This window comes from Onychomys torridus, chromosome 16 (assembly GCF_903995425.1).
Source record: "Onychomys torridus chromosome 16, mOncTor1.1, whole genome shotgun sequence".
In the NCBI taxonomy this organism is placed as follows: domain Eukaryota; kingdom Metazoa; phylum Chordata; class Mammalia; order Rodentia; family Cricetidae; genus Onychomys; species Onychomys torridus.
The window spans coordinates 43521043-43546345 of NC_050458.1; the positions used below are offsets into that span (position 1 = coordinate 43521043).

The 25303-nt window shown below is 50.2% G+C and overlaps 1 protein-coding gene across 1 annotated transcript; it reads left to right on the top strand.

The window, feature by feature from the left end:
* On the top strand, window positions 1-23801 carry Csf2rb (colony stimulating factor 2 receptor subunit beta). Its single transcript, XM_036208440.1, has 14 exons — window positions 1-66; window positions 7912-8086; window positions 9153-9276; window positions 11974-12161; window positions 13623-13780; window positions 13859-14027; window positions 14526-14661; window positions 14783-14940; window positions 17248-17387; window positions 18214-18373; window positions 19290-19380; window positions 19571-19628; window positions 20288-20391; window positions 21044-23801. Exons 2-14 carry the CDS (start codon window positions 7999-8001, stop codon window positions 22167-22169), a joined length of 2700 nt encoding a protein of 899 aa, XP_036064333.1. The 5' UTR covers window positions 1-66; window positions 7912-7998; the 3' UTR covers window positions 22170-23801.
* Window positions 23802-25303: the final 1502 nt, after the last annotated feature.

Below are 25303 nucleotides of genomic sequence, written 5' to 3' on the forward strand. Positions count from 1 at the left end.
CCCGTCACCTCCTTCTCTTTTGCTGCTGCCTTCTCTGCATCTGACCCAGACCTCTGTCCTTCCCTGGTGAGTCCCTGGGGTCTCTAAGGACATTCTGTCTGTCTGTCTGTGCCTGGAAATCTTAGTGCTAAGTCACAAGGTCCACAGGGCCTGGGTGTGTTCCTTCACCCAGACTTGCTGAGTATAGAGACCTGTTCTCAGGTCCATCTACTGCTGGTGGCTTGGCCGCACTTCAGGAAAACATCTCCCTTGCAGCCTTTCCTCTAAATAAGTGTTTCTGAACCTGTGGGTCGTGACCCCAGCCCTTTCACAGGGGTCACCCAAGATCATTCACAGATAATTACATTATTAGTAATAACAGTAGCAAAATTACAGTTATGAAGTAGCAATGGAAATAATTTTATGGTTGGGGTCACCACAACATGAGGAACTGTATTAAAGGGTCACATTATTAGGAAGGTTGACAACTAATGGTCTAGACCCTCTTGACCGGATTTTGGGATGGTAACACTCAGTCTCATCTGCCTAAGGACTCGCCTCTCAGCTGCTCTCTGCACACTTCAGCAGCCCCGGGAGAAATATTAAACCTGAATTCCTGATTTCTTTAACAGCACTGACCACAGCACAAGTCGCCTGGAAATCAGCTCCTTTGATCTTCCCAGGGTACTTTACACTGTGCAAAGTGGCCCGAGACCGCTGAGCATGCTCCCTCCTCCATAATGACCCTCTGCCACTCTAGGAGCACATTCCAGATTCTTAAAGGATCCCGTCCGCTCTTAGGGACACAGCTCTCTTTCCTGTTCTGTAGGACTGTCCCCACTGTGTCTCTGTTCACAGCAACTGCTTTTGTTGAAACTCTCACAGCAAATATGACCTGATGAATAGTGTCATTCCCATGCCTTGAGTTTTAACACCAAAACAGAGGATGAGTGCCTGGGTATAGGAAGGGGTGTGTGTGTGTGTGTGTGTGTGTGTGTGTGTGTGTGTGTGTGTGTGTGTTCACACAGGGGACTGACTCGTAGCCTCACCAGACAGGTTCCTGGGTCTGGCTGTAGGGTTTTTCCTCGTTAGAGGCCCTGCCAGAACATTTTTGCATATTCAGATTCTAACTTTATTAAATCATATCTCGCTGCTTTGTAGTTTCATGGTGAGTAAACTTTGTACTCACCACTGGTAACTCTCCCCCAACCCCATTCATCATTTTTAGTTTTATTGTGCCAAGCTGCTCGTGTCCCAGTGCTGTAGGAGAGGGCACAGTTCCTCAGGGTTTAATGTCAAAGACACAGACGCCTGATTGATTAAGGGTTAGGATAATCTGGAGTCATGGATGCTGCAGACGTGTTACAGCACTTGGGTGTCTATAAGTGAGTGTTCAGAAGTGGCTGCTTTTCAATTGTCCAGTCCCATCTGGATAAGGAAGCTCAAATCCTCTGCTGAATTTAAAACGTTCTGGCTTCGCACATTCCAACTAATCTGAACTTATTTTGGGGGGGTCTCTCATCCTCTGAGTATCTCAGAAACATGGACTTATTAACCATGACTTTGGGATAGTGAATGTTTATAGACAAAACAAACACTGCTTATAGAAGTGTTGTGTGAAGACACCACAAACAAATAAACAAACAAAGGAAAACCACAGAGAGGCCATTTGGCATGCCAGTTAAGTCATTTCTAAGGAATGCATAGTGGTAAATGTCCGAAGCATTTAGACTCAGAAGCGATGTAGAGTACCAAACCCTTTTCAGATGAAGAACCAACTCCAAAAGTGTTAGGCTTTGTCCAAAGTAACCACTACCATCCCATTGGTATAAAACAATACAAACTAATCAACAGAAAATCCCAGTAGTTCTAATGTGACTCTCAACGCCAGTGTACCAGTCTTGGCTCCCATTAGAATATAGTTGTTTTTTCCACACTAGTAATTTAAAAACCAAGGTTCCACATATATAATATATAATTATGTTATGTAATTTGTATTTATAAATTAAAACACAAGCAGGTGTTGAGCTGTGGCTCCCCGATGGGGTTCCCAGTTCACCTCTTTTCATAAGGAATGATGGGATGCAGAGGATTCTCCTGGCCTGCTTCATGGCCAACACCACACTCACCGGTCTTTCATTAGAGAGACAAGTCAGCTCTCACTGCTGTGCCAGGCCATTGTTCAGGAACCTCTGGCAGGGCCTCTGGGCTCCTCACCAGCATCATTTACTATCATCCACCTGAGTAAAGCTTCCCACTCAGGGCCATGTTTCCTTTCCTTTTGAGATTCAAGGGATGAGTCACCTCACTCCAGACAGGCTGCCTTACTCAGGTTCCCCAGCATAGGTCAGTCTCTCCCACTCCAGAAACCCCTTCCCCGCTTTGCTACACCTGGAACCTTTCCCACCACACTTTCTGAGGCTCTCTGCCCTGTCTTTGTCCAGGCTTTGTCCGTGTTTTCTCGGGGCCATTTTACTTCCGCTGAGGACTAGAACAGTTTCAGTCCTTTTGGTTACTGGGCTCGCAGCATCTCTGGCTTGAGTCATATCCCAGAGGTGTGTTTAAAATATTAGCAGCGGGGAGGGGGGAAGAGGGAGAAGAGGAGGATCTGTCTTTGGTATATAAAATCAATAGAAAATTTCTTAATGATAAAAAGAAAATTAAAAAATAAAATAAAATATTAGCAGGTATTGTCATCCCACTGAAAAAGCTTCAGAAGGCGACGCCCCCCTCCCCTGGGAGTCCCGGTGCACAGGATGGCGTTCCCCTCTGTCCTCATTCATGGTCTTCAACCCAATTGGTCCATGTATCATGTTTACTTACCTGTGATGAAAATACAGTTCCCTGGGTTATTGCTCTGTTTTTCCTTTGTCAGCCTTAGGATATAAAATGTTTCCATCATCTGTCACTGTTGTGTTTGCTCTGTGTGTGATCATGGATGCACGGGTGCATATGTGCATTCATGTGCAGGTCAGACAACACCCTCGGGTGTCACTCCTTAGGTCCAGTCCACCTTCTTTTGGAGACGGAGTCTCTCCTTGGTCTCAAACTCAGTGAGTAGATGGGGCCGGCCGGTCAGCGAGTCCCTGGGATCTGCCTTTGTCCCTTGCCTCCCCAGTGCTGGGACCAAAAGTGCATGCCACCACACTTAGCTTTGTTTCATGTGGCTTCTGGGCCTTGAACTCAGGTCCACATGCTTGCAAAGCAGGCCCTCTACCCACTGAGCCACCTCTCCAGCCTTGTCTTCTGGTGTGGGTTTTGCTTTGCTTTGTGGTTTCTGGTTTCAATGTTTCACTCAACCCCCAAGATTAAAGATGAGTTTTTAATGCTCTTCTTAAAAGCATGGTACCCTCCTTGTCCACAAGTCACCAGTCACAAGTGTGTAGCCCCTCTCCCTCTCGGTGGCTGGAGACAGCACTCCATCTCTGAGATCTGACACACTTGGTTATATTCCTTATCATTTTTATATTTGCCTTCTCTGCAGTTACTTCTTTTCTTTGCAAATGTATCATGCCTCTGTCTTCTGTTCCTTGGGATTCAGAATCAGCTCATCCAGGGCCTTAAAAATCCCTCTATGTCTTTCATTTCTGTTACACTGAGCTTCAGGATTGTTCTCGGCATAACTGATCCCTGGAGACAGAAGTGAGTAGACTTCTCAGTGACGCCCTTTCCCTGGTCAAAAGCTCCTTATGTGGCCACTATGTACGCTCCTTCAACAAATCAGTATCCAAAAGCCTTGTGGAATTGTTTTTGTCTGGGGTAAATTTGTTTGCTCCTCAGTCCCTAAACATTCTATTTCTTCGTAAACTCAGGAATTAGGGTGAAGTAACACTTCTGTTTCCCCCTTTTCTCCTCAGTATCTCTCTCAACAATTACCCTTCATCCTCGGTGACTTTTAACCCTTACTTGTTCTGTTTTGTTTAAGACAGATTCTCACAGTGTTGCCCAGACTAACCCCAACTCCTAGTCTGAAGTAATCCCATCTCAGCCTCCCTAGGAGCTGGGACTGATGTACACCAAGGCACCTGACTCAGTCCTTACATGTGAACAAGCCCTCCTAATTATGAATATAATGTACGCCAGCACTTGGGCTTAGTTAGCATCTGTGTCCTCCTAAAGCAAGTTCTCAGTTCTGCTCCCCCTCAGCCTCGAAGCCCCCTCCAGCCTCAGTCATCTGAGCTTGATCCCGCCCTCCCCACAGCTGTGTGTTCATTCCCTGGTGCTTCACGCACTGGCTTTTCCTCCCCACTTACCTAGTGACTCTGTTTCCGATATGGCATACTGGCATGTTTGACATCTGTCTTTCCTGAAAACAAACAGCTAAAATAGGAATTATCTGAAGATTCTTCCAGCCTCCATGTAACCAAACATTTTGATTGACCCTGAACAGCAAGTAGAACTTGGTCTTTTTAACTTGTTTTTATTGTTGTTTATGTGGCACAGGGCACACATGGACCACAGCATGTGTGGAGGTCAGAGGATAATTTTCTGGGCTCAGTTCTCTCCACTATGGAACCTGGGACTTGAACTCACATTGTCAGGCTTTTGCCAATACTTTTACCTGCTTCATCTCCCTGTCTCCTCAGTGTGTGGTGAGAAACCAGGGTCCCTCCTGAGAAACTGTGTGCCAATATGACCTTTGTCCTGCTGGAAGCAGCCTGCTGTTTCTTTCCTTCTGGAAGCTTCTCTAGGATTACCCTTCTATTCTTGAAAGACTGAATGTTCACATTAGCACATAAGTGAATGTCATGCTACCATGGGGGACTTTAGAGGTTTGAACTCAGTCTCTGTCCCTTATTCTCAGCCCCCTCGTTGAATCAAGTTTCTCCCTCTTGTTTCTGGGTTAGCAGACAGCCATCTCCTTTAAATCCAGAGGGCATTTCCCGGTACATTTTACTTGCATGTAGAAACTCTCACAAATGGTGCATAACTCCACAGGTGTTTCATTTTCCTCTCACATAAAGAGACACCAGAAGCAGATCTTGGGCTGTGGTAGTCACTCCAAAGTGACAAGAGGAAGCCTGATTTTCTTCCTATTGCACGTACCTTGCATGTGGCTTCCAACCTTACCTTGTGATCCAAAATGGCTGCTGGGGGTCCAACCATCACTTCTGAGAAATAGGCTAGAGAAAGAAAGAAGAGAAGAAAGGGGAAAAATCAGACCTCTTCCTACCCAAGTCCATGTCTTTTAAGTGGCCTTTGGGAAAGATTCACCTAGGGCTCCACTCACATCTCCCTGGACAGCATTTAGTGTTGAGACCAAGACTAGAGTCAGGAGAGAGTGAGGATATTGTCTTTTATTCTGTGCAAAACGAGACAAGAAGGCAAGGGACAGCTAGGCAGCTGGCTCTGTGGCCACATGTGTCCCTGATCCTCTGCCTCTTCCTTTCTTTCTCAGAGCTTCCCTGGTGTTGGGGACAGTGTCCCCTGCCTTATCCATGTCCTCACCTTTGCACATCCTCCTCAGTCAGGTGCTTGTCTGTGGGGTCCCTTCTGTGACTGACCCATCATTGTATGGTTTCCCAAACTCGTGGGTCTCTGTCTTCCGACATCTTGTTTTGACAACAGCAGTCTTTGTTTAAATGGCTCTCGGCTCTGCAGGAACCAAGGGTACAGGCTCGGAACTTCATTTTCTGTCCTTGGGCTCTGTCTGGTCATAAAAGTATGTCAGAGCAGTTTGTGTTGGAGCAGACACAGGACACGTCCACCACCACCAATCAGGAAATAGGACCTCTCAGGGAAGCACAGTTAGAGAGGGAGAGTCTTAAGCTACACCTGGGCTCAGTCCCTGCCTGTCTCTCCCAGCTGTGACATCATGGGCCTGTCACTCAACATCCCTATTCTGTTTCCTGTCTGTAAGGATGGTAATAGCTGCCTTCATCAAGATGTGTTCACTTTTGCATTGCTCTCTGCCCACTCCCTGGCTGATGGTGGGCATCGAACCTTAGTTGGTGCTAATGTGAATTCTCTGTGTATATTTCAATACTAATGTGATTTCTCTGCGTATTTAAATACTAACGTGAATTCTCTGTGCCTATTTAAATACTCTTCTCTTATTCTTCGATGACATAGCTCTGTTGTCATTTCAGTCAATGATGAAAACTTGTTCTCTATGATTTAAAGTGCTAGGGACTGAATACCCATGTCCCCTAAAGTCTTATGTTAAAACTGCATCCCCAAGGAGAGGATGGAGATGGGGCTTTAGGGATAGTGATGGGGGCTGAGTATCAGAGCCCTAATGAGGTGATCAGTGCTTTTATATTAGACACCCCAAAAAGCCCCCTTGATGCATCCACTCTGGCTGTAGCAGTGAGAAGCCCGTGAGGAAGAGGTCTCATCAGACCTCACACTTGCGTGTGATTTGCCCTTGGCCTTGCCACTTTCTAGATCTTCAAGAAATAAATGTCTGTGGTTTTTGTTAACTGCCTCACCAGAGGTGTTCTGTGACAGCAATCTCCCCAGATTAAGACTTAAGACACTGGGGTATCTTTGTAGGGTTTTGTTGTTGTTGCTGTTGCCATTTTGTCCTTTGCTGGTGACTCTGCTGACTTTATAAAAGGCAGGGGTTGGGCTTCCAAACACTTCCGTCACTCTATCTCAAAATCCTTTGATTTCTGTTACGCTTAGACAGCTCAAGGGTGCAGGCCTCAATGGTTTGATGCGGCTGCATCCTTAGCCTGTAGCTTCTTAACTAACCTCACGCTTGGGGAGTGGTGTGGGATAGAGGTTTGGGTTGTGTGTGTGTGCCGTTATTCCGTGTCAGTCATCCCGTCATTTTCAAATGGAATATTCCATCATTTCACATTGCTCACTGATTCCTCTTCCATTTATGTAGAGCATTCTGCGGTAAAATAATACTTGTTCCAGTCAAAGTGTCCACTGACTAGATAGGTAGATGATGGCTAGGTAAGAGACAGACGAGACAGATAGGAGAAGGTAAGATAATTGATAGATAGATAGATAGATAGATCTATATATAGGGTTATAGATAGATGATAGATAGATAGATAGATAGATGGATAGATAGATAGATAGATAGATCTATATATAGGGTTATAGATAGATATACATATATGGTAGATACATACATACATACATACATAGATGATACATGAATGTGTAGACAGACATAGATGTATGATACATACACATGGATTCATAGAAAAATAGATGAATACATACATATATGGAAGCATGGGTAGATAGATGGATAATTTGTAGATGCAAAGGTAGACAGATGCATTGATAGACAGGTGATAGATGGACAGACAGGTGTGAGGGCTCTGTGTACCTTGACTGAAGTTTGCAATGGCCTTGTAGGAGAAGGGGCCGCAGCAACTGCTCTGCTCCACTGGTACTTCCCATGTGAACCTAATGAAAAGGAGGAAATCCCCAGGCTTCAGAGAAAGGGGAACTGGGAAGCAGAAGGGCCTGAGAGAGCAGTGATGATAAATGGAGCAGAGGCGGGGAGAGCACCAGGCTCTGCGTGTGCTAGAGGACGGGCAGGTGTGTGTGTGTGTGTGTGTGTGTGTGTGTGTGTGTGTGTGTGTGCGCGCGCGCGCGCAGAGACAGGACAGCCATCAGACCTGGCTCCATCAAAGGTGTGGGTCTCAGCTCCTCTGTGGGGACTGGTTCAAGTGAAGCAGCAGCCTCACTTCCAGCTCAGGGTGCTGCCCCATGGTCTGAGGGGCATGCTGCCTCCGAGGCCAACAGTCCCACCTCTCCCACGGTCATCCTTTAGGCCAACCAGGCTTAAGGGAGGGCAACAGTCCCGGGCACCACACATCAGGACCTAATACTTGGGTTCTGGCCATTGGCACCAGCAGAGTCCTCGGTAGCTCTCAGCCTACACAGCCTTCTGCAGGCTCAGAGGATGCAGTCTGTGAGTAAAGAATCATAAGACCTGTAACACGAGTGTGGCCCAACCCCCAGCCAGGCAGTGACACAGGACCACAGGACAATGAGGACACCACCCCCACCATAGCTACAGCCCACTGTGCAGCCACCTAAAGTCCCAGAATGGACCAGCAGATGGCACTGACCTGGGGGCTGCTCTACATGACCCTGCTGGCTCTCTGCTGGGGACATGGTGTGAAAGAGGCACAAGGTAAGTCTGGAGACCCCTCCCCTTTCCATCCCTCTTTTTAGTTGAGTCTGGGAGGAGCCACGCCCACCTATGCCCAGCAGCCCTGACCCCCAGCAGCTCCAGCCACTGTTCCCATCTCTGTCTTCCTTCCTGTCCTGTATCCTCCTTCTCCTTCCTCAGGACCCCCCTGGGTCCTTCTCTTCCCTGTTCTCCAGCTTCCTGCTTAACCTTGCCTGGCCCTGGAGCATCCAGATCAATGGTGTCTCTCTGTACACATATGGCTCAGTCTAGCCCCAAAAGGCCAACCTCCAGTGAGCCATCATCTTCTTTGCATCTTCCCCAGACACTCTGCTCCTCTGAGGGTTCCAGGATCCCCTAATCCTTGTTTTTGGGGACTCTGACCTAAGGCCCTCTCCCCACAATATCTCTAGCCCTCTCCTCTCCTCAGAGGCCCTGTGGGATACTTTAGAAGCTCCTGAGGCTGGAAGACTGCCCTCGGTACCACTTAGAAGTCCTCCATGGCAATGAGGGAGCCACATCCCCTTTACCAAGCCCAGGTTTAGAGAACAAACTCAGCAGATCCGGACCCTGAACAGGGAGAGCCAGCTACATCTCAAGGCAGCGGTGTCTGTCCTTGGAAGTGACACCCAGAGAACAGGGCAGGCCTGAGCAATGCTCTGGTGTGGGTCTGTGCAGCCAGGATATGCAGTCACAGCTGAGAATCCACTGGAACCTCATGTTCTTGGCAGAGGAGGGCGGTCCCCAACACAGCCCCACAGGCACAGGGCCCTCCATCTATCTGGTCACCAGGATGGGCCTCAGCAGGAAGCTGGAGATGCTGGTGCTTAAAAGAGTTGTGGGAACCAGGGCATCATGGTGCATGGCTTTAATTGCAGTGCCCAGGAGACACAGGCAGGAGGATCTTTGTGAGTTCCAGGACAGCCTGGTCTACACAGCAAGTTTCAGTATAGCCAGGGTTACACAGTAAGACCCTGTAACAAGAAACAAAAACAAAAATGAACAAACAAAACCAGGGGGACAGGGGACACCTGGAGGGAGGTGGTGACTGTCCTGCTTCTCTCCTCAGAGACCGTCCCTCTGCAGACTCTGCAATGCTACAATGACTACACCAGCCGCATCATCTGCAGCTGGGCCGACATGGAGGATGCCCAGGGCCTCATGAACATGACCCTCTATCGCAAGCTAGAAAAGTGAGTACACTGAGTCCATTGGTATTACGACACAAGGACCATGCTCCACCAGCCCCCCTCCACCCCTGCATCACCAATGATGTGCAGCACCATCCCCAGTCACCTGGCATCTGTGCTGCACTGACATCCAACACCTGCAATGGCTGCAGCACTCTCCTGCCCTGAGCATCCTGTCCCTCTCTCTCCTCTGCTCCTTACCACAGCCTCCTCTCAGGAGCTCACAGTCCCTCACATCTTCCCATGTTTCTTGTCTGAACTCACTGCCCCAGGATTTGGCTATCTCCAAGGGAACCAAACTGCATCTGTCACTCAGAAATACCCCAAGTCAAATGGCCCAGCCTGGCCCTCATCTACCAACCCACCCAGGATGACCTCCTTGTAGTTCACATTCACGTGACTCCCAGCTGCCACACTCACCAAGGTCCTCTGGTGTCTCTGACAACTCCTCCTGGTCTCTTTGCTTCCCTTTACTCCTCCATCCACTGTAGAGTGTGAGATCTCGAAATCCGGCCCTGGCTTCCTATCTCTATGCAGTCTTTGGAGAGCCTACCATGGGCCATGAGCAGAGACGCTCAGATGAGGATCAACATTTCTAGTCCAACATCATAAGCCAAATTCTACTCTTGACTCAGACTCCATGCCTCACTTTGTTAACTGGGAAGAACGGTAGCTTGACTAATGACTGGGAGGGCTAGTTTAAAATGGCTTCTACCTCCTTTCCTGCTTCTCAGTGAACACTACAAAGTTTGTCTCCCAATAGATGCAACTCAGACACCATCAAACTACATGCAATCACCAGGATGGCACCATCTCCCCAGTCCACCACCCTAAGTCTTTACTCAGCCCCTTACTCAGTGAAATCCTTTGAATCCTGTACCAAAACAAGTTCCCCCTTCCTTCACTTATGTCCCAACATGCTTGTTGTTAACACACACACACACACACACACACACACACACACACACACACATACACTGAAAGCTCCATTCCTTGTGACAGGACTCAGGACTGTTTTGCTTGCAGCAGGAAAGCCATACCCAGGGACAAATGGTTAGAGCCAGGGAAAGACTGATTGCCAAGTGTACCAACTGAACAAGATTCCAGGGAGGGAGTTGGCAGAAACCACTGTGCATTGGTGTCAGAAGTGTAGGACTTCTGTAGGGACTTGGGGTGAGGGTCCCTTTGGTCTGAGGTGGGCTTTGAGGCAGTTTCCCAGTGGTCATGAGTTTTAGTGTGATCTGGGTTTCAGACATACTTGTTGCGATTATATGAGGGTCATTGGGTCATGGGTGTCCTGGTACTGCACATCTAGAGAGATATTATTACTCTGTAATGTTGTTGTATTTTGTGCTGTTTTGTTTTTGTTTTGTAATCAGGCTCTGAGGCAGCAGGGAGGACTTTGCTCTGAAGGTCTGAACCCAGTACAGCCATGCAGAAGCATATTTTTGATTGTTTCACAAATGTTTTTTATGGTTAAAACAAGCCCTCATACCAAAGCCCCGATCTAATCTATGTTTCATAAAGGAAAACATCACTTCCCTGCAATTTTAGTCCTTATTGTACACTTTTTGCAGTATTTAATAGTGCAAGATGTCCAGGTGTGCCAGGACAGTCTTGTGACTGAAGTCATGAGAAGGCTGTAAAGCTCCTTCAGAAAAACAGCTCTCTACACAACAGAAAACAATCACTGTTCTCTATTTCTTCAAGGTCTATGGACTGCTAGAAAACAAATACTTCATTTGAATGTGTACGCTAGATACACTGACTCTGCGAGATTTCTTGCTACTAATCCACACATTTTCCCCTGGGTTTTTATGAGCTTGTCTCTTTAGTTTATTTTCTCAGGGATTGTTAACCTTGCAGTAGAAGATACAGAAAGGGGAAGAGAGCAGAACTTCAGCTAGAGAATGATCTTGACCTGTTTCTATGACCTTGGTCGGAGGTCCTGTCTAGAGCAAAGCTCATGGTAGAGCAAGGATACCAAACTGCTCTGCCCTGTGACAGCCCCAAATAGCCATTTTCAAAGTCAACTTAAAGCCCTACAAGCTGGGGGCTTTGCAGGCTCCCACTGAGTTGCACTCAGGTTTCAGTGAGCCTTGCCTGAGCCAGGTCATTAACCTAGACTGCACACATTCCTCCCTGTGAATTCTGGTTACAGGCCTGGTGGCAGCCCCAGGGACTTTGCACTTGCTTCACCCAGCCTGCTGCAGAACCTGCCTGCTTTTCCCCAAGTCACTGGGGATTCTGTCCATACGACACATGCAGTGAGTCCTACTGTTCTCACAGCCAAATCTAGGCCCCTCACACTTGCCTTTTTTTAAAAAAATCACATACAACATTTTCTCATAACACATATGATACTTGGTGGATAAATGTGTGCCTATTCCTATCAGGGTGCTCACAGTATGGGCAGGTATGTGTGCATGTGTGTCTCTGTGTATGTGTGTGTATGTTTATGTGTATGTGTGTGAGTGTGTGTGTGTGTGTGTGTCTGTGTAGCTCTGTGTATTTGTGTATATGTCTCCGTCTCTGTGTGCATGTATGTGCTTCTGTTCATGTGTATATGTCTGTGTGTATCTGTGTTGTGTATGTGTGTCTCTGTGTGTATGTTTGTATGCGTGTGTGTTGTTCACTGCCAGACATTGACCTTGGATAAAATCAGGCATGTAGTAGGAGCTAATAAATGTTCACTGACAGGAACTATCCAGTGTCCTGTGACCTCAGTGAAGACCTACAGTGGTCCAATTGCCCATCCCCTCACCGTTGTGTGCCCCGAAGATGTGTCATCCCCTACACACGGTTCAGCATTGCTGATGAAGACTACTACTCATTCCAGCCTGATCGGGAGGTGGGCATCCAGCTCGTGGTTCCACTGGCCCAGCATGGTGAGGAATGTGGGGCCTGCCTAGGCAGGGATTATTAGAGTGGGTAGGCTGCCAAGGGTGGGATAGAGTGAGTGTCTCCCGGGTTTAGGGACCATGTCCTGGGGTTAGAACAGATGTGATATGACGCCTCTGCCTGAGGGTCCCCCTGTCCCACCTGCTTCTGCCAACTACCAAGTCCCCAAGCTGTCCTCTGGGAGGAGCCATGCCTGTGACTCTGTATGACTTAGCAGGTGGCAGAAGAGCTGGTCTTTCTTCTCTTGCGTCATGGCTATAACACCTTGCTCTATGACTGAGGCTCCAAGACCCACAGAAATCCCAAAGGACAACCGTGGACCAGGGATGGTCATGATAGTTCACATTGCAATGCCATTACATGCTTCTGACCTAGAGCCAGGCTTCTCACCACCCTCTCTGTCCCCAGGGGTGTGCAGCAGTCCCCAGGACTGGTCTTAGGGGGACCCAATGATCATCTGTGAGGTTTGTTTGAGGACTGTAGCAGACATGTCACCAGCATTTCAGACTAAAGGAGAAAGTGAGGTTTGCATTGAACTCTAAGCATGTGTCAGGCCCTTTGGGGGCCACCATGGATGCTGATTAATATTCAAGGGTATTAGCTTGAGTGGAGTTGTAATATTAGTGCCTGTGGGGTCTGAGAGAGCCCCTCCTCCTGGGGGATAACGCTTCAGGCAAAGGGTTAGGAGACACACAGGAGCCAGCTGCCACATGCAGGGGATGGAAGGCAAAGGGTTCTGGCCATCAGGAAGGGCTTCCCAGGAGGAATGGAAGAGCTTTAGGGCTGAGTCCTTGGTTTGGGAGGAGCCCAGAGTCAAAGCAATGCTAGCCCTGGAAACCACATGTGCAAAGGCTGATTGTGGAGGCAGGTCTGGAGAGAGTGTGACATGCTGGAAAACCTGGCCACGTTCATTGTATCCAAGAAGCCTCATGGTGAAAAGGCTGGACAATGGCAGGGAGAGCATGAGATACAGGCAGCTGCATCTCAAGCCTTGATACAGGGAAGGGGAAGGAAGGAGATGAACTAATCCTGGTGTGACAGACAAGGACAGGAGTTCCAATGATCTGTGGTAAGACAAGGGGAGAGGACACACTGAGCAATGACAACAGGAGGCACCTGGGCTGTGGAGAGGGTGGGTAGCAGGAGAGGGAGCAGGGGAGGCTCCCAGCGCCCTCTGCTGGAGTGAAGGCCCCAGTGCCCAGCCCAGCCCAGCAGGAGGAGGCCATTTCCTAGAAATTCAGGCCATGGAAGGCAGGATTGCTGTCATCTGGTCCCTAGGTTTTCAGTTGCAGGCCTGACACTCAGAGGAAGGGTCCTGAGGCTGTTTGTCATGAGCATCAGCTGATGGGGGCAGCACTGAACCTGGGCCCAAGTGGCACCCAAAGGCCAGGCTGCACTCAGGTCTCCCAGCATGCAACTCTTACAAACCCTCTGCTTCCTCCCTGCAGTGCAGCCCCCGCCTCCCAAGGACCTCCACATCAGCCCCTCTGGGGATCACTTCCTGCTGCAGTGGAGTGTGACCCTTGGGGATGCCCAGGTCCCCTGGCTGGCACAAGAGGACATCCAGTTTGAGGTGACTTACAAGAGGCTCCAGGACTCCTGGGAGGTAGGACCCTCAGCCATCTGTGCTCAGCCTGGTGGGATAGCCTAGCAGGCTGCTCCTTCAGCTCCCACGTCTCCACAGGATGCGCCCGGCCTCCACACCAGCAACTTGTGGGTCTCTCTGGAGCACAAGCTGTTCCTACCCAATAACATCTATGTGGCCCGGGTGCGCACTCGGCTGTCCCCGGGCTCAAGCTTGTCTGGAAGGCCCAGCAGATGGAGCCCTGAGGTGCAATGGGACTCCCAGCCAGGTAATGGGGCCTGTAGGAAGTGCTCCTCTTCAGAGCCCACACAGTGGAGACTTCGTCTAGGCCTGAGGCTCCAGCATCTGGCCTGCCTGATCATCAGCACCTCCTACCAGCCCTGGGTCCCCATGTCCCTACCTGGGCCACTCTGTCTCACACACTGTGAGCTCTCTGGCCACACATGTGTTCTGTTCATGCCAGTGACGGTCATGACAGCAGCAGCATAGGCCCTGTGTGTTACCAAGGGCTGGGCTGGGTACAGGGTCACCTATGTCCCTGTGTTCACCCCAACACTCAACATTTAGAACTGGCCCCCTCTCCCAAGACCGGTCACAGGTACCAATGTCTTCCCAAGCTGGGGACAACAGCAGGCAGGCTCAAAGCAGAGCTGGGCTGATGTCCACAGCCAGGTTCTGCTGCTCCAAAGGCCATGCTGTCTGTGAGTCACCTAGTGTCCCAACCTAGGAGGGAGGGTCCATGACTGAGGGTGATGGATCCCCACAGGGGACAAGGCCCAGCCTCAGAACGTGCAGTGCTTCTTCGATGGCATCCGGTCCCTCAGCTGCTCCTGGGAGGTGTGGACCCCGATGACTGGCTCTGTTTCCTTGGGGCTCTTCTATAGCTCCAGCCCGGCGGCTCCGTGAGTGTCCCCTCTCCACTCCCCCCTGCTTCTCCTCATCCTCGGGGCTGTCCCTCTCTGAGGTCTCAGCCTGGTCTGACCCTCCCCTGACCCTGCTCTCAGCTCCACTGCACTTCCCCAGGGAAGAGGAATGCTGGCCAGTGGTGAAGGAGTTGCAGGACCACCTCCGCACCCGGTACCACTGCCGCCTAACCGTGCCCAGCGCCAGCGCACACAGCCGGTACACGGTCTCTGTTAGGCTGCAGAAACAAGGGAAGTACATCAAGAGCTCTAGACACGGTGAGTTTGTCCTGCTCTGCGTCCCTCCCCGGGACCATAGGAGTCCATTGTGTCACCCCAGTGAACACAGGGATCTCTTGGGCATCTTCGAGTCTTGTCACGTTCCAAGTTTTGCAGAGCTGTGACTCACAGTGATAAGATGGCTATTCTGGGATTAGGAATGTGTCTCAGTAGGTAAGAGTGATTGATGAACAAGCATGAGGAGTGAGTTCAAATCCCAGCACCCACATAAAAATGAGAGTGTGCTCATATGCACCTGGCAAGAGACAGGAGGATTGTTGGGGATTCCTGACTACCACCCCAGATCTAGGTTCAGGGAGAGGTCCTGTCTTAAGGGACAGAACACAGAGAAAGGCCAGGAGACATCTTTCTATGCCTTCTGCATAACTATGTGTAGGTACCACATCCACATGTAGTCCTATTCAAAAGAGAGAGAGAGAGAGAGAGAGAGAGAGAGAGAGAGAGAGAAAGAGGAAGCAGAGAAGCCACAGCCCACTCATAACTCACTCTCTGCTGCAGATCACACTTGTCACCCCTCAAGAGTCACCCCTGAAACATGCTCTCTCCTTCCCTTCCGTGTCCTTCAGTGGCACACTTGTCCCGCCCTTGGACCCCCCTCCTGTAACTGTTCTTTCTCTCTGAGCTTTCCAGCCTCCTCCTCCAACTCATGTTTCACTTCTCAAGCTCTGCTCTAGGTTTTACTTTTGTGCCAGGGAAGGAGTGTGTGCCAGCTCATGGCCTCCTTGCAGATCTGTGTCACACCTTCCTGGCACATGGCAAGGCCCTGAAACAAGGGAGGCTTTCATCCACCCAGTAATGTGTGCCACCATCGGCAGCAAATCTCTTTGAAACCTGAGTTCACATCCAGCATTTTCTCTTGGTGTCCTCCTTCCCGGAAAAGGGACTCCTCGTATTCAAGAGAGCCCTTCCGTATGTTATTGTCATCCACACTATTTCTGTACAAGGCCTCTGAGGTCATCAAGCTGGGAATCTTTTGTTTTGATGGGGAGAGAGAAGTTTGGAGTGACTGAGTGTCTTCATTTGTTGCCCATCTCTCTCAGAATGTCCATCAGGGCTACATGAGAAACCTGAGTACATGGTCATGCCTCAGCTTGAGGTCTGCTGACCAAGTGGGCAGGGCTGGCAGCAGAGGTCTCCAACTTTAAGTTTGGTACTGTTGTGGGGAGATGGCCATCCGAGTATATCCAAAGGTCTATTTCAGCTGGCATGTGTGTTGGATGTGGGGAGCTTTTAGAGTAGCAAGGACTTCCTAGCCCATCCTGCCTTCAGGAGACTCCCAGGGTCTCTGAAGCAGCAGAGGGGAGTGGCTGACATAGGACCATGGAGACACAAGCTCTCTACTGCTACTGTTACCTGTATATGTTCTGGGGCTCAGTTTCCCCATGAAAAATGGGGAAGTTAGAGCACTTCACAGGGAAAGGAGAGAGCAGAGCAAGGATGTTCCCACAAAGTGTGGGTGTTACCTAGGCCTGGAACAGTCCATACACTTAGATAAGGTGTTACTGCTTTTCCCCACCCTGTATCCTACATTAGCAGGGGCACCAAGCTATGGGCCACCTCACCACAGAGGCTCATCTCAGCTGCTGCCCCAGAGACAAGCTAGGGACACTGTGATTGGCAATGCTGGATGTTAGTCTTAGTCACGTTTTTGTGTTGTGAGAAGACATCATAATGAAGGTAATTTACGAAAGAGAGAGTTTACTTTGAAATCTTGGTTTCAGAGTGTCAGAGCTCATGATGCAGAGCTTGGGGAGCAGGCACAGGGGCAGGAAGCTGGGCAGAAACTGGAACATGTCTGTTTTTGCTTCTGTTTTTGTTTGTTTGTTTGTTTGGTTGGTTTTTTAAGACAGGGTTTCTCTGTGTAGCCTCAGCAATCATGGACCTTGCTTTGTAGGCTAGGATGCCTCAAACTCTGCCTGTCTCTACCTTTCAAGTACTGGGACTAAAAGTGTCATCACCAGGCAGGCTCACATCTTGAATCACAAGCCAGGGGCAGAGTACAACTGAAAGCTCACCCTCAGCAATGTACCTCCTCTAACAAGGCCACACCTGCTAATCCTTCCCAAACAGTTCCACCAACTGGGGATGAAGCATTCAAACATATGAGCCTGTGCGGGGGAGTGGGGCATTGTCATTCAAACCACCACAGAGTTCAAAGGAGTCAACATGACTTGGGACTAGGAAAATAGCTCCAGAGAGGGGAGTACCTGGGAAAAGTTTAGATAATGGGGGAAATGCTGCTGGAGGAAGGACACCATGACATTCACTGAAATTATCCCCCTCCAGTCCAGATGCACCCTCCAACCCTCAACGTGACCAGGGATGGAGACAGCTACACCCTGCGCTGGGAAACTAAGAAAATGTCTTACTCTCACATTGAGCACAGATTCCAAGTCCAGTACACAGAGAGCCCGGACAACTGGGAGGTGAGGTCCAGCACCCAGGGGAAAGTTAGGGACCAAAGGGTTTCCTATGTCCAAGAGCCTGGCCCCTGTGCCTGAGGACCCACTTGGTCAACAGGTGACAGTCCCTTTTCTTGATGAAGGATTCAGGCTCAGAGCAGTGAGATGACACGGTCCTCTGACCTATGCTGACCTTGAGCTGAGGGAAGCGAGACAAAGTGGGTAGCAGAGGTACCTGTGTGGTATTTTCCTTTACACCGTGTGAATATGTGCCATTGTGACTGGTTAATAAAGAAGCTGACTGACTAATAGCTGGACAGGTAGAGACTAGGCAGAACGGGGTACACATACCTGGAATGAGGTTTAACGATCACCCAGATTTGGATGTCTTTCATCCCAGAACTAGATCTGAGACAACAGTGTGGCAGCTTAGGGCAGGTCCTGACCAGAACTCATCCCATATGCAGAGGTCTAGCCTAGATGCAGAGTGAGGCTCCACAGTTCCCAACGCAGGACTTTTTGAGTAGGATCCTAATGTCAGAGAGGAAATGGGGGTAACTGAGGCCTGAGAGTGGGTCAGCAGAGGTGAGGAAAATGTTATCACTGACTGGAGAGACATCTCATGGCCTGGGACCCAGGAAAACAGTATGATGCTCCTGCATCAGGCAGAATTTAGGCCATGGCAGCTTACCAGACAAGTTAGGAGGTAGAGAGAGTCTGGGCTTGAGCCAGGGTGCAGCTGTTGGTGATGGAAGAGGTGGCATCTGGGGCCACCACAGTGGTTGGTCACAGGAGGCTCTGGACTGGGGTCCTGGACTGGGCTAGAACTTCAACATATCTGCCACTGCAGGACAGCAAGACAGAGATCCTGGATCGTGCCCATAGCATGGCTCTGCCACAGCTGAAGCCCTCCACAACATACCGGGCCAGGGTGAGGGTCAAACCCCTGCCTGACTACTACGGGATCTGGAGTGAGTGGAGTGAAGAGAACACCTGGACCACTGACTGGGGTATGTCTCCCAGCCACCACCACACTCCAGGGACAGCCAAACTGCACAGGGCAAGGGGCGCTCTAGACCATTCTACCCCGGCCTCCCTCTCCCTATGTCTGGTCCTGGGTAAAAGCACTTGGTATATGATACAGTCTAAGAGGACACTTGGGAGAGGAGAGGATGTGTCTCACTGTCCTTCCTCCTTTCAGTTGGGGCTCAGGCCTCTATTAACAGGGCACTTGGTTTATTAGACTTTGTGGCAGCCATGACTGGTCAATCTGAGTTCCTAGGTACCGTGGATGCAAGGCGACACTAGCTACCTCCACACACATTAGTGCCCAGGGATGGCAGGTGTGTGTGTGATCCATTGGTCCTGCCCATTTCCCTTCCCTTGACACGTGCATTCAGCACTCACTTTTCCCATGGTGACCACCAGGACACACACTGTGCTAGGGAAGATCCAGGGAAGATGAAAGAGGACATGGGAGGTAGGAGGTGATATAAAGCATCCACATAGTAGACCTTGTGGCAGGGGGAGTCTTGGGGTGACAGCCAGGCAAGCAGAAAGAGGGATGGAGCCATGGACTCAGGTGTTAGAGAGGGGGCCCAGGTCAAGAAGGTCAGTGTGCTGTCAGAAGGGGCCCTCTGTGGCTCACTTTCCATCTCCTCTGACCCTCCCTGGACCTGGAGGTCATGCACCATGCTGCCTCTTTCAGGAAGTCTCCCCAGTTGCCAGGATCAGTCAGTCCCCTCTGGGTACTTGCTGGTATTGTTTAGGGTGGAACTTCTCCACACTGGGCACTAGGTTCCAACCCAGGGATTCTTCCTAGGGTAGGAGGCCTTCCTCACAGAGTGCCTGGGGCGCCATAGTCTCCTCCCTTAGCATGCATCCTGTGCCTCACAAATAACCCTCCTTCCTTTCTCCTTGGAGAAGTGATGCCCACATGGGGGATAGTCCTCAGCCTGATCTTCCTCATCCTCTTCTGGCTCCTGGCTCTCCGCTTTGGCTGTGTCTATGGGTACAGGTAAGTGCAGTCTGTGGACTGAGGTGAGTGGACACGGGGCTCCAGCGTCCAGGATGACACAGCCTGCCACACTAACATCCCTATCCTGCCACTCACACCTGGCTTCAGTTTTCCCTGTTCAATGGGTACAGGAGTAGCTGGCCTGGAGGTCCCTGAACTCTCATCCATATAACCTCCTGCTTTCTTCCAGGATGTACAGGAAGTGGAAGGAGAAAATCCCTAACCCCAGCAAGAGCCTCCTGTTCCAGGTAAGAGGGCAGGCCTTGCTGGTGGCTCCCTGCCCATGGAGGTCACAGTGGAGAAGGGTGGGAGACCCAGGAGGCTGGACTAGCAGGAGGTGGATCTCTGGAGCTCCTAGGGTACCCTAAGGAGCAGGAGTTCCACAATTGCCCTAGGTTGACCTGTAGCCACTGACAGAACTGAGAGCATTCCCTTACAGAGGATGGCTGGGGTTGGAGTGGGCTGCTCTTCACGGTAGGGAAAAGGCTGAGGGCCTCTGGAAAGGACCTGAGCCTAGAACAAGATGTCTCTGAGTTGTGGAGAGCCAGCTGCATCAAGGGTGCCTTCAGAGACCCAGGTCCCAAGACAGGGGTGTAAAGGATGGAAGGACATGGTTGTCAGCTTCTCATGAGACAATGTCTATGGGTAGACACCAGTACCATGGGAGAAGAAGCTGTGGTGAACAGTGTGGCCTGTGCCCTTCAGGATCTTGAGATCAGAGCAAAGTCCCAACCCCTTGTAATCCTCTGGCTTTTTGTTAAAGACACAGGCCTGAGCTGGGCCCAAGATGGGGGACATTATTCCCAGGTCTGGAGTTCATTGAACGTAGTACACACATGCCATCCTTCTCTTTCCCCTCCTTCCTGAGGTGAGTCATTCAAAGGAATAAATGCCCTTCCCTTTCTAGGATGGAGGTAAAGGACTCTGGTCTTCCAGCAGCATGGCAGCCTTTGACACTAAGAACCTTAGTCTCCAGGGACCACGGAGCAACCTTGTCGCTGAGCTACAGGGGTGAGTGGTTGGGTTCAGACACTTGGGGAGCCTGAGGGAGGAAACAACTCCATTGTGCACATCAGGGTAGCCTGTGTGTCTCTGAAGAGTCTGTGTCAGATGGCACGGGCTGTAGCAAGTGGCACTCCAGGTAGAGTTGAGGAAGATCTTCCTGCTTCCCAGGTTAGAGTGACACAGACAGGGTCCATGGCAGCATCCTGAAGTGGGAAACCTCTCCCTGCCAGGCTGTCCATGTAAGCCATGCACTGCTGTACCTTCTGGGTGGCAGAGACCGCATTCCTACAGGAAATCAGCCTGTGTGGGGAGAGCTAAACCCCGTCTGTCAGGGAGAGTGAGCGGCCCTGTGGGTAGAAGGATGTAAGGCATGGATGGTCCCCAGGCAAACGTGAGCCCAGCCCACCGGTAGTGGGCTGCACAGGGCAGAAGATGAGGGCAAAGCCTAGGATGGTGATGTGAACTGAGCCCTGGTAGGGATCCTCTGGGACACTGAACAGAGTCCTATGTTATTCTCATGGCCCCATCTCTACCAGGCCTTGGTGCTCACTGTGAGTTCCAGAGGGGTTCAGGGCTTCTGGAGAGCCCCACCTGCTCTGTGTCTACATTAAGTATCTGGGCTCCACATTTCTAATCTTTACCTTTGTTATCCCCACAGGTTGTCATGTGCACATTTGGGGGTCAATGTAGTGTCACCACTCACCATAGAGGACCCTAACATTGTCCAAGACCCACCGTTGGAGCCTGACTCAACTCCAGCTGCCACATCAGAACCCATGGATCAGCTCTCCAATGCCCATCAGGACCCACCACCCCCTTCTGACAGACACCAGAACCCTGAGAAACAGACACCCAGCTTTGACTTCGATGGCCCCTACCTGGGGCCTCTCCAAACCCACTCCCGGCCTGATCTCCCAGGCCAGTTGGACACCCCCCAGATCGGTGGGAGCCTGCAGCCAGCACTGCCAAGCTCCCTGGAATACCTGTGCCTGCCTCCTGGGGGACAAGTACAGCTGGTCCCACTGTCCCAGGCCATGGGGCAGAGCCAGGCTGTGACTGTGGAGTGTGAGCCTAGCCTGGGTACTACAGAGAGCCCTTGCATGGAACCAAGGGACAGTCTTTCACTTGAACTGAGGCTGGAGGGACAGGAACCAAAGGACAACCCTGTGACTCTGCCCATAAGCTCTGGGCGCCCCGAGGACCCTGTGGTGGTCTCTGGCTATGTCAGTCCTGCAGATCTGGTGCTCACCCTGCCCACAGTGCCCCTCTCTACCTCTCTGGGCCCCTCTCTAGGGTCCCTCTCAGCTCAGGGCCCCAGCCTCTGTCTCCAGCAGCCTGGGGTCCTTCCTGGAAACCCGGCTCTTCCACCACCAGAGTTTGATGACTATGTGGAGCTCCCTCTGAGCATGAGCCAGCTCCCCAAGTCCCCTCTGGGCAGTCCCATGCCTCCTGTGACAAGCATCCCTGCAGTGAGCCCAGGAGAGCCCAGGGAGGAGGGAGCCCCAGCATCCCCTCACCCGGAAGGCCTCCTTGTTCTTCAGCAGGTGGGAGACTACTGCTTCCTCCCTGGCTTGGGGCCTGGCTCCCCCTCACCACACAGCAAACCACCTTCTCCAAGCCCGTGTCCTGAGACTGTGGAGCTAGACCAGGATCTGTCCGTCAAAAAGCTTCCCTGCCAGCCCATGCCCCAGGTGCCAGCCATTCAGTTTTTCAAGTCCCTGAAGCATCAGGACTACCTGTCACTGCCCCCTTGGGACAGCGGCCAGCCTGGGAAAGTTTGCTGAGCCCACCCCCCCTCTGTCTCACCAGCAGTCCTGCACCTCAGCCTGTGGACCTCAGTCTGACATCTCCACAGAACCCCAGAGGCTTCCTCGATGACATGCACAGTCTTCCCTGACCTTAGCCCTGACCTTCAGCAATAACCTCCACCCGCTCCAGTTTCCAGGGTTTTGTAAGATCATCTTTCCTTTCCTCTGACTTGTTGGAGTAGGGATGGGACCAGAGAGGCCTCTGAGGGTGAGCCCTGCAAAGGCTGTTTAGGGTTGAAGGACCGCTGTGGACTGCCTGTCTCCTCAAGCACCAATAACATCGCACAGTTCTGGGCCAGTGCAGGAGCTGGAAGACTCAAGTGGACACCTTGAGGGTCAGACTTGGACAACAGGCAGGCTCATGTCACTCCAAAGTGGGCGTGGTCTTCCATGGCTATCTACAGCTCCTGGCAGCCCTGAGGGTCCTTTTAGCATGGATTGGGGACCCTCATCATGTAGAGAAGTGGCTGATGGACAATGCTGGCTAGTGGTCGCAATTATAGCCAGGCTGGAGTGATGAAAAACAATGAGGAAGGTTGGCATCCTGAATTCATGTTGTCAACTGCAGAAAAACCAGGGTATGGATCCCTCAAAGAACAGGAGCGTGGTGATTACACAGGACAGCACATCCAAAGACTCAGTCTGAACATCTGGGCTGCTCTCCCTCCAGAATGCCTGGATATCTGTGGCTCCCACTGACCTCAGATGTGGGTTGCTACAGGACCGTGGTACTTGGAAATGACTGCCTTTCTTGACCCCATGGGCACCATGGCATTACCTCAGTCTATTCTCACTTGCATTATTTGCCCAAGGTCATGTTTGCACATGGCTTTTGTATATGTCTTGAGTATCGGCTCTTTTGTTGTTGATGGGCAGGAGGAATTGGGGATGGATCCCATGAACTATTTTTTCCCTCAGAGTGTCATCTTCTTCAGATGAGACTGTACAGCTCTTTCCTTATGGCCTTTTGAGGGGCACGCATGGCTCCACTAAATTACTCTCTCCTAGTTTTGTGCAGGAGGCACAATGGCACCCTCAGCACTTACAGAGCTGCATTGCTGTGTGACCCATTGCAGAGCTGAACCTCTCTTTGGGGTCATATTTGCAGCGGCTTTTGCAGCAAACCTACAGGTGCCTTCCTTTATAATCTTTCTGCATCTCAAGCCTTGCCCTGGAGGTTTTAACTTTTCTAGAACACAGGTTTACACTGCAGAGATCTATCTTTTTGTGATCTGAGGACCTGGAGCCAGGGAACATTGTGTCATTTTTTCACTCATCTGCTCTCCATCCCTGAATCTGAAAGGCCCCTTTCGTGACCCATCACGGATGGACCTGGTCTGTCCCAGCATGTTATCTGGTTGCCTCACTCCCTAGATGGCAGCCATGCCTCTTTTTTGTTTGAATTTGACCTTTGTCAGGCAGAACAAGTCTTCCTTGGTCCCTGTTCATTGCAGCAAAGAAAACCACTAATATCTTGTATGTTTTTCTGCGGCAATGCTCACAATAGCCTCTCAATTATTCTATAATGGACCCCTCATGGGAAACAAGCAAGAAAGACCTCCATGTATTAAGACATTGACTCCAAAATATCTTGCATTAAGTATGAGAGAACACTGTAATAAAATATTTGTAACATATCACACAAAGTCGTATGTGTGTTTATGTATGTAGAGGAGAGGATATTTTGAACCCTTAAGTTCATTGTCAAGAAGACAGACTCCATAGGTTAGGACATTTGGTCTTTGAGACTCTGCAGTTAGTGACTATCCCCACTGATGATGATGATACTGGTCTGGGGACATCATTTTTAAGAATCCCCAGTGTTTCCATTCTGAGAAGGCAAGACTGTGGGGACAGTAAAAGGTGCAACATCTGGAGGAGGAATGAACTAGCAGAGAGGAGATGCTGCCAGCTGTTGAGCCAGCTGTTTGACATTGTCATGGTGGGTGTGGGCTGCATTGCATTTGTTCAAGTCCACAGAATATGAAATGCTAAGTGTGCACCCCGAAGTCAACCTCTGTGGTTGGGAGGCAGTGGTGTATCCACACATACATGTCAAATGTGCCACTGTTGCCATGCCTGAGGATTTGGTGTCTCACAGAGGACACTGTTGCTAACCCTCATAGTGGCATCAGACGAGGTCTTTGACAGATGTGATGAGGTCATGAAGTCTCAACTCTGTCAACAGGGATTGGTGCCCTTACAAAGGAAACTCAAAGAGACACCCTGCCCCTTGACCCTTTCTGCCGTGACAGGAAACAGTAAGAAGGGTCTGCCTGTGAGGGAGTGGCCCTAGCCAGGAATGGAGTCTCTCCTATCTTTCCTTTGTTTCTGGAGGTAGGATCTTGCTATGTAGTCCAGCTTGCATGAAACTCATTATGTAGCTCTGATTGATCTTGAAATCACTATGTAACCCAGGCTGGCCTTAAACTCTTGGCAATTCTGTCTCAGCCTCCCAAGTACTGAGATACAGGCACTTGCTGCTGCATCTAGCCCTAGGGGCCTCTTATTCTGGGTTTTCCACTCTCCAGAATCACAAGAAACAATTCTACTGCTTGTAAGCCCCTTGATTTTTATTTTATTTTAGCTTTTGGTTGCAGCCACTCAAAAGGACCAAGATAACTTTGGTGCAAGCTGCTGGTATTGGGAAGGCTATGGGGGACCACGGGTACTCTCTGGATCTAAATTTTGCAATGAAAACAAAACCACTCCAAAAAATAAAGTCTACTTTAAAAGTATTATAAGAATATTATGTCTCGTGCCTTTCCCAAGTCTGGATATTAAGATTTTTCTCCCCTAATATTTACCAACCTGGCAAATAAAAATGTGTCCAACTTTAATCCTCATATTGCTGATTACTAGTGAGGATACTTTTGATCAGTTTTGTTTATTTTTCTCTGGGTCCTTATTGATTTACTGTGACTCTTTACTTATGATGGCCACTAAGCCTGTCTCTACCATCTTCAGCCCATGTCTGTTGTGGCTTCTTAGCCCTCAACCATCTAACCAGTACCCTGTGAACTCACCATCATCTCACCCACCTATTTAACACCCCCATTTCCTACATCATCTTTCCATATTCTTAGAGGATTGGGCCTCTCAGAACCTCT

Bases quoted from the DNA above. Each gene is read 5' to 3' on its own strand.
- Csf2rb (XM_036208440.1), top strand. From the start codon at position 7,999: ATGGACCAGCAGATGGCACTGACCTGGGGGCTGCTCTACATGACCCTG. The intron at 8,087-9,152 runs GTAAGTCTGGAG...TTCTCTCCTCAG, and splicing joins TGGTGTGAAAGAGGCACAAG to AGACCGTCCCTCTGCAGACT. The intron at 14,941-17,247 runs GTGAGTTTGTCC...ATCCCCCTCCAG, and splicing joins CATCAAGAGCTCTAGACACG to TCCAGATGCACCCTCCAACC.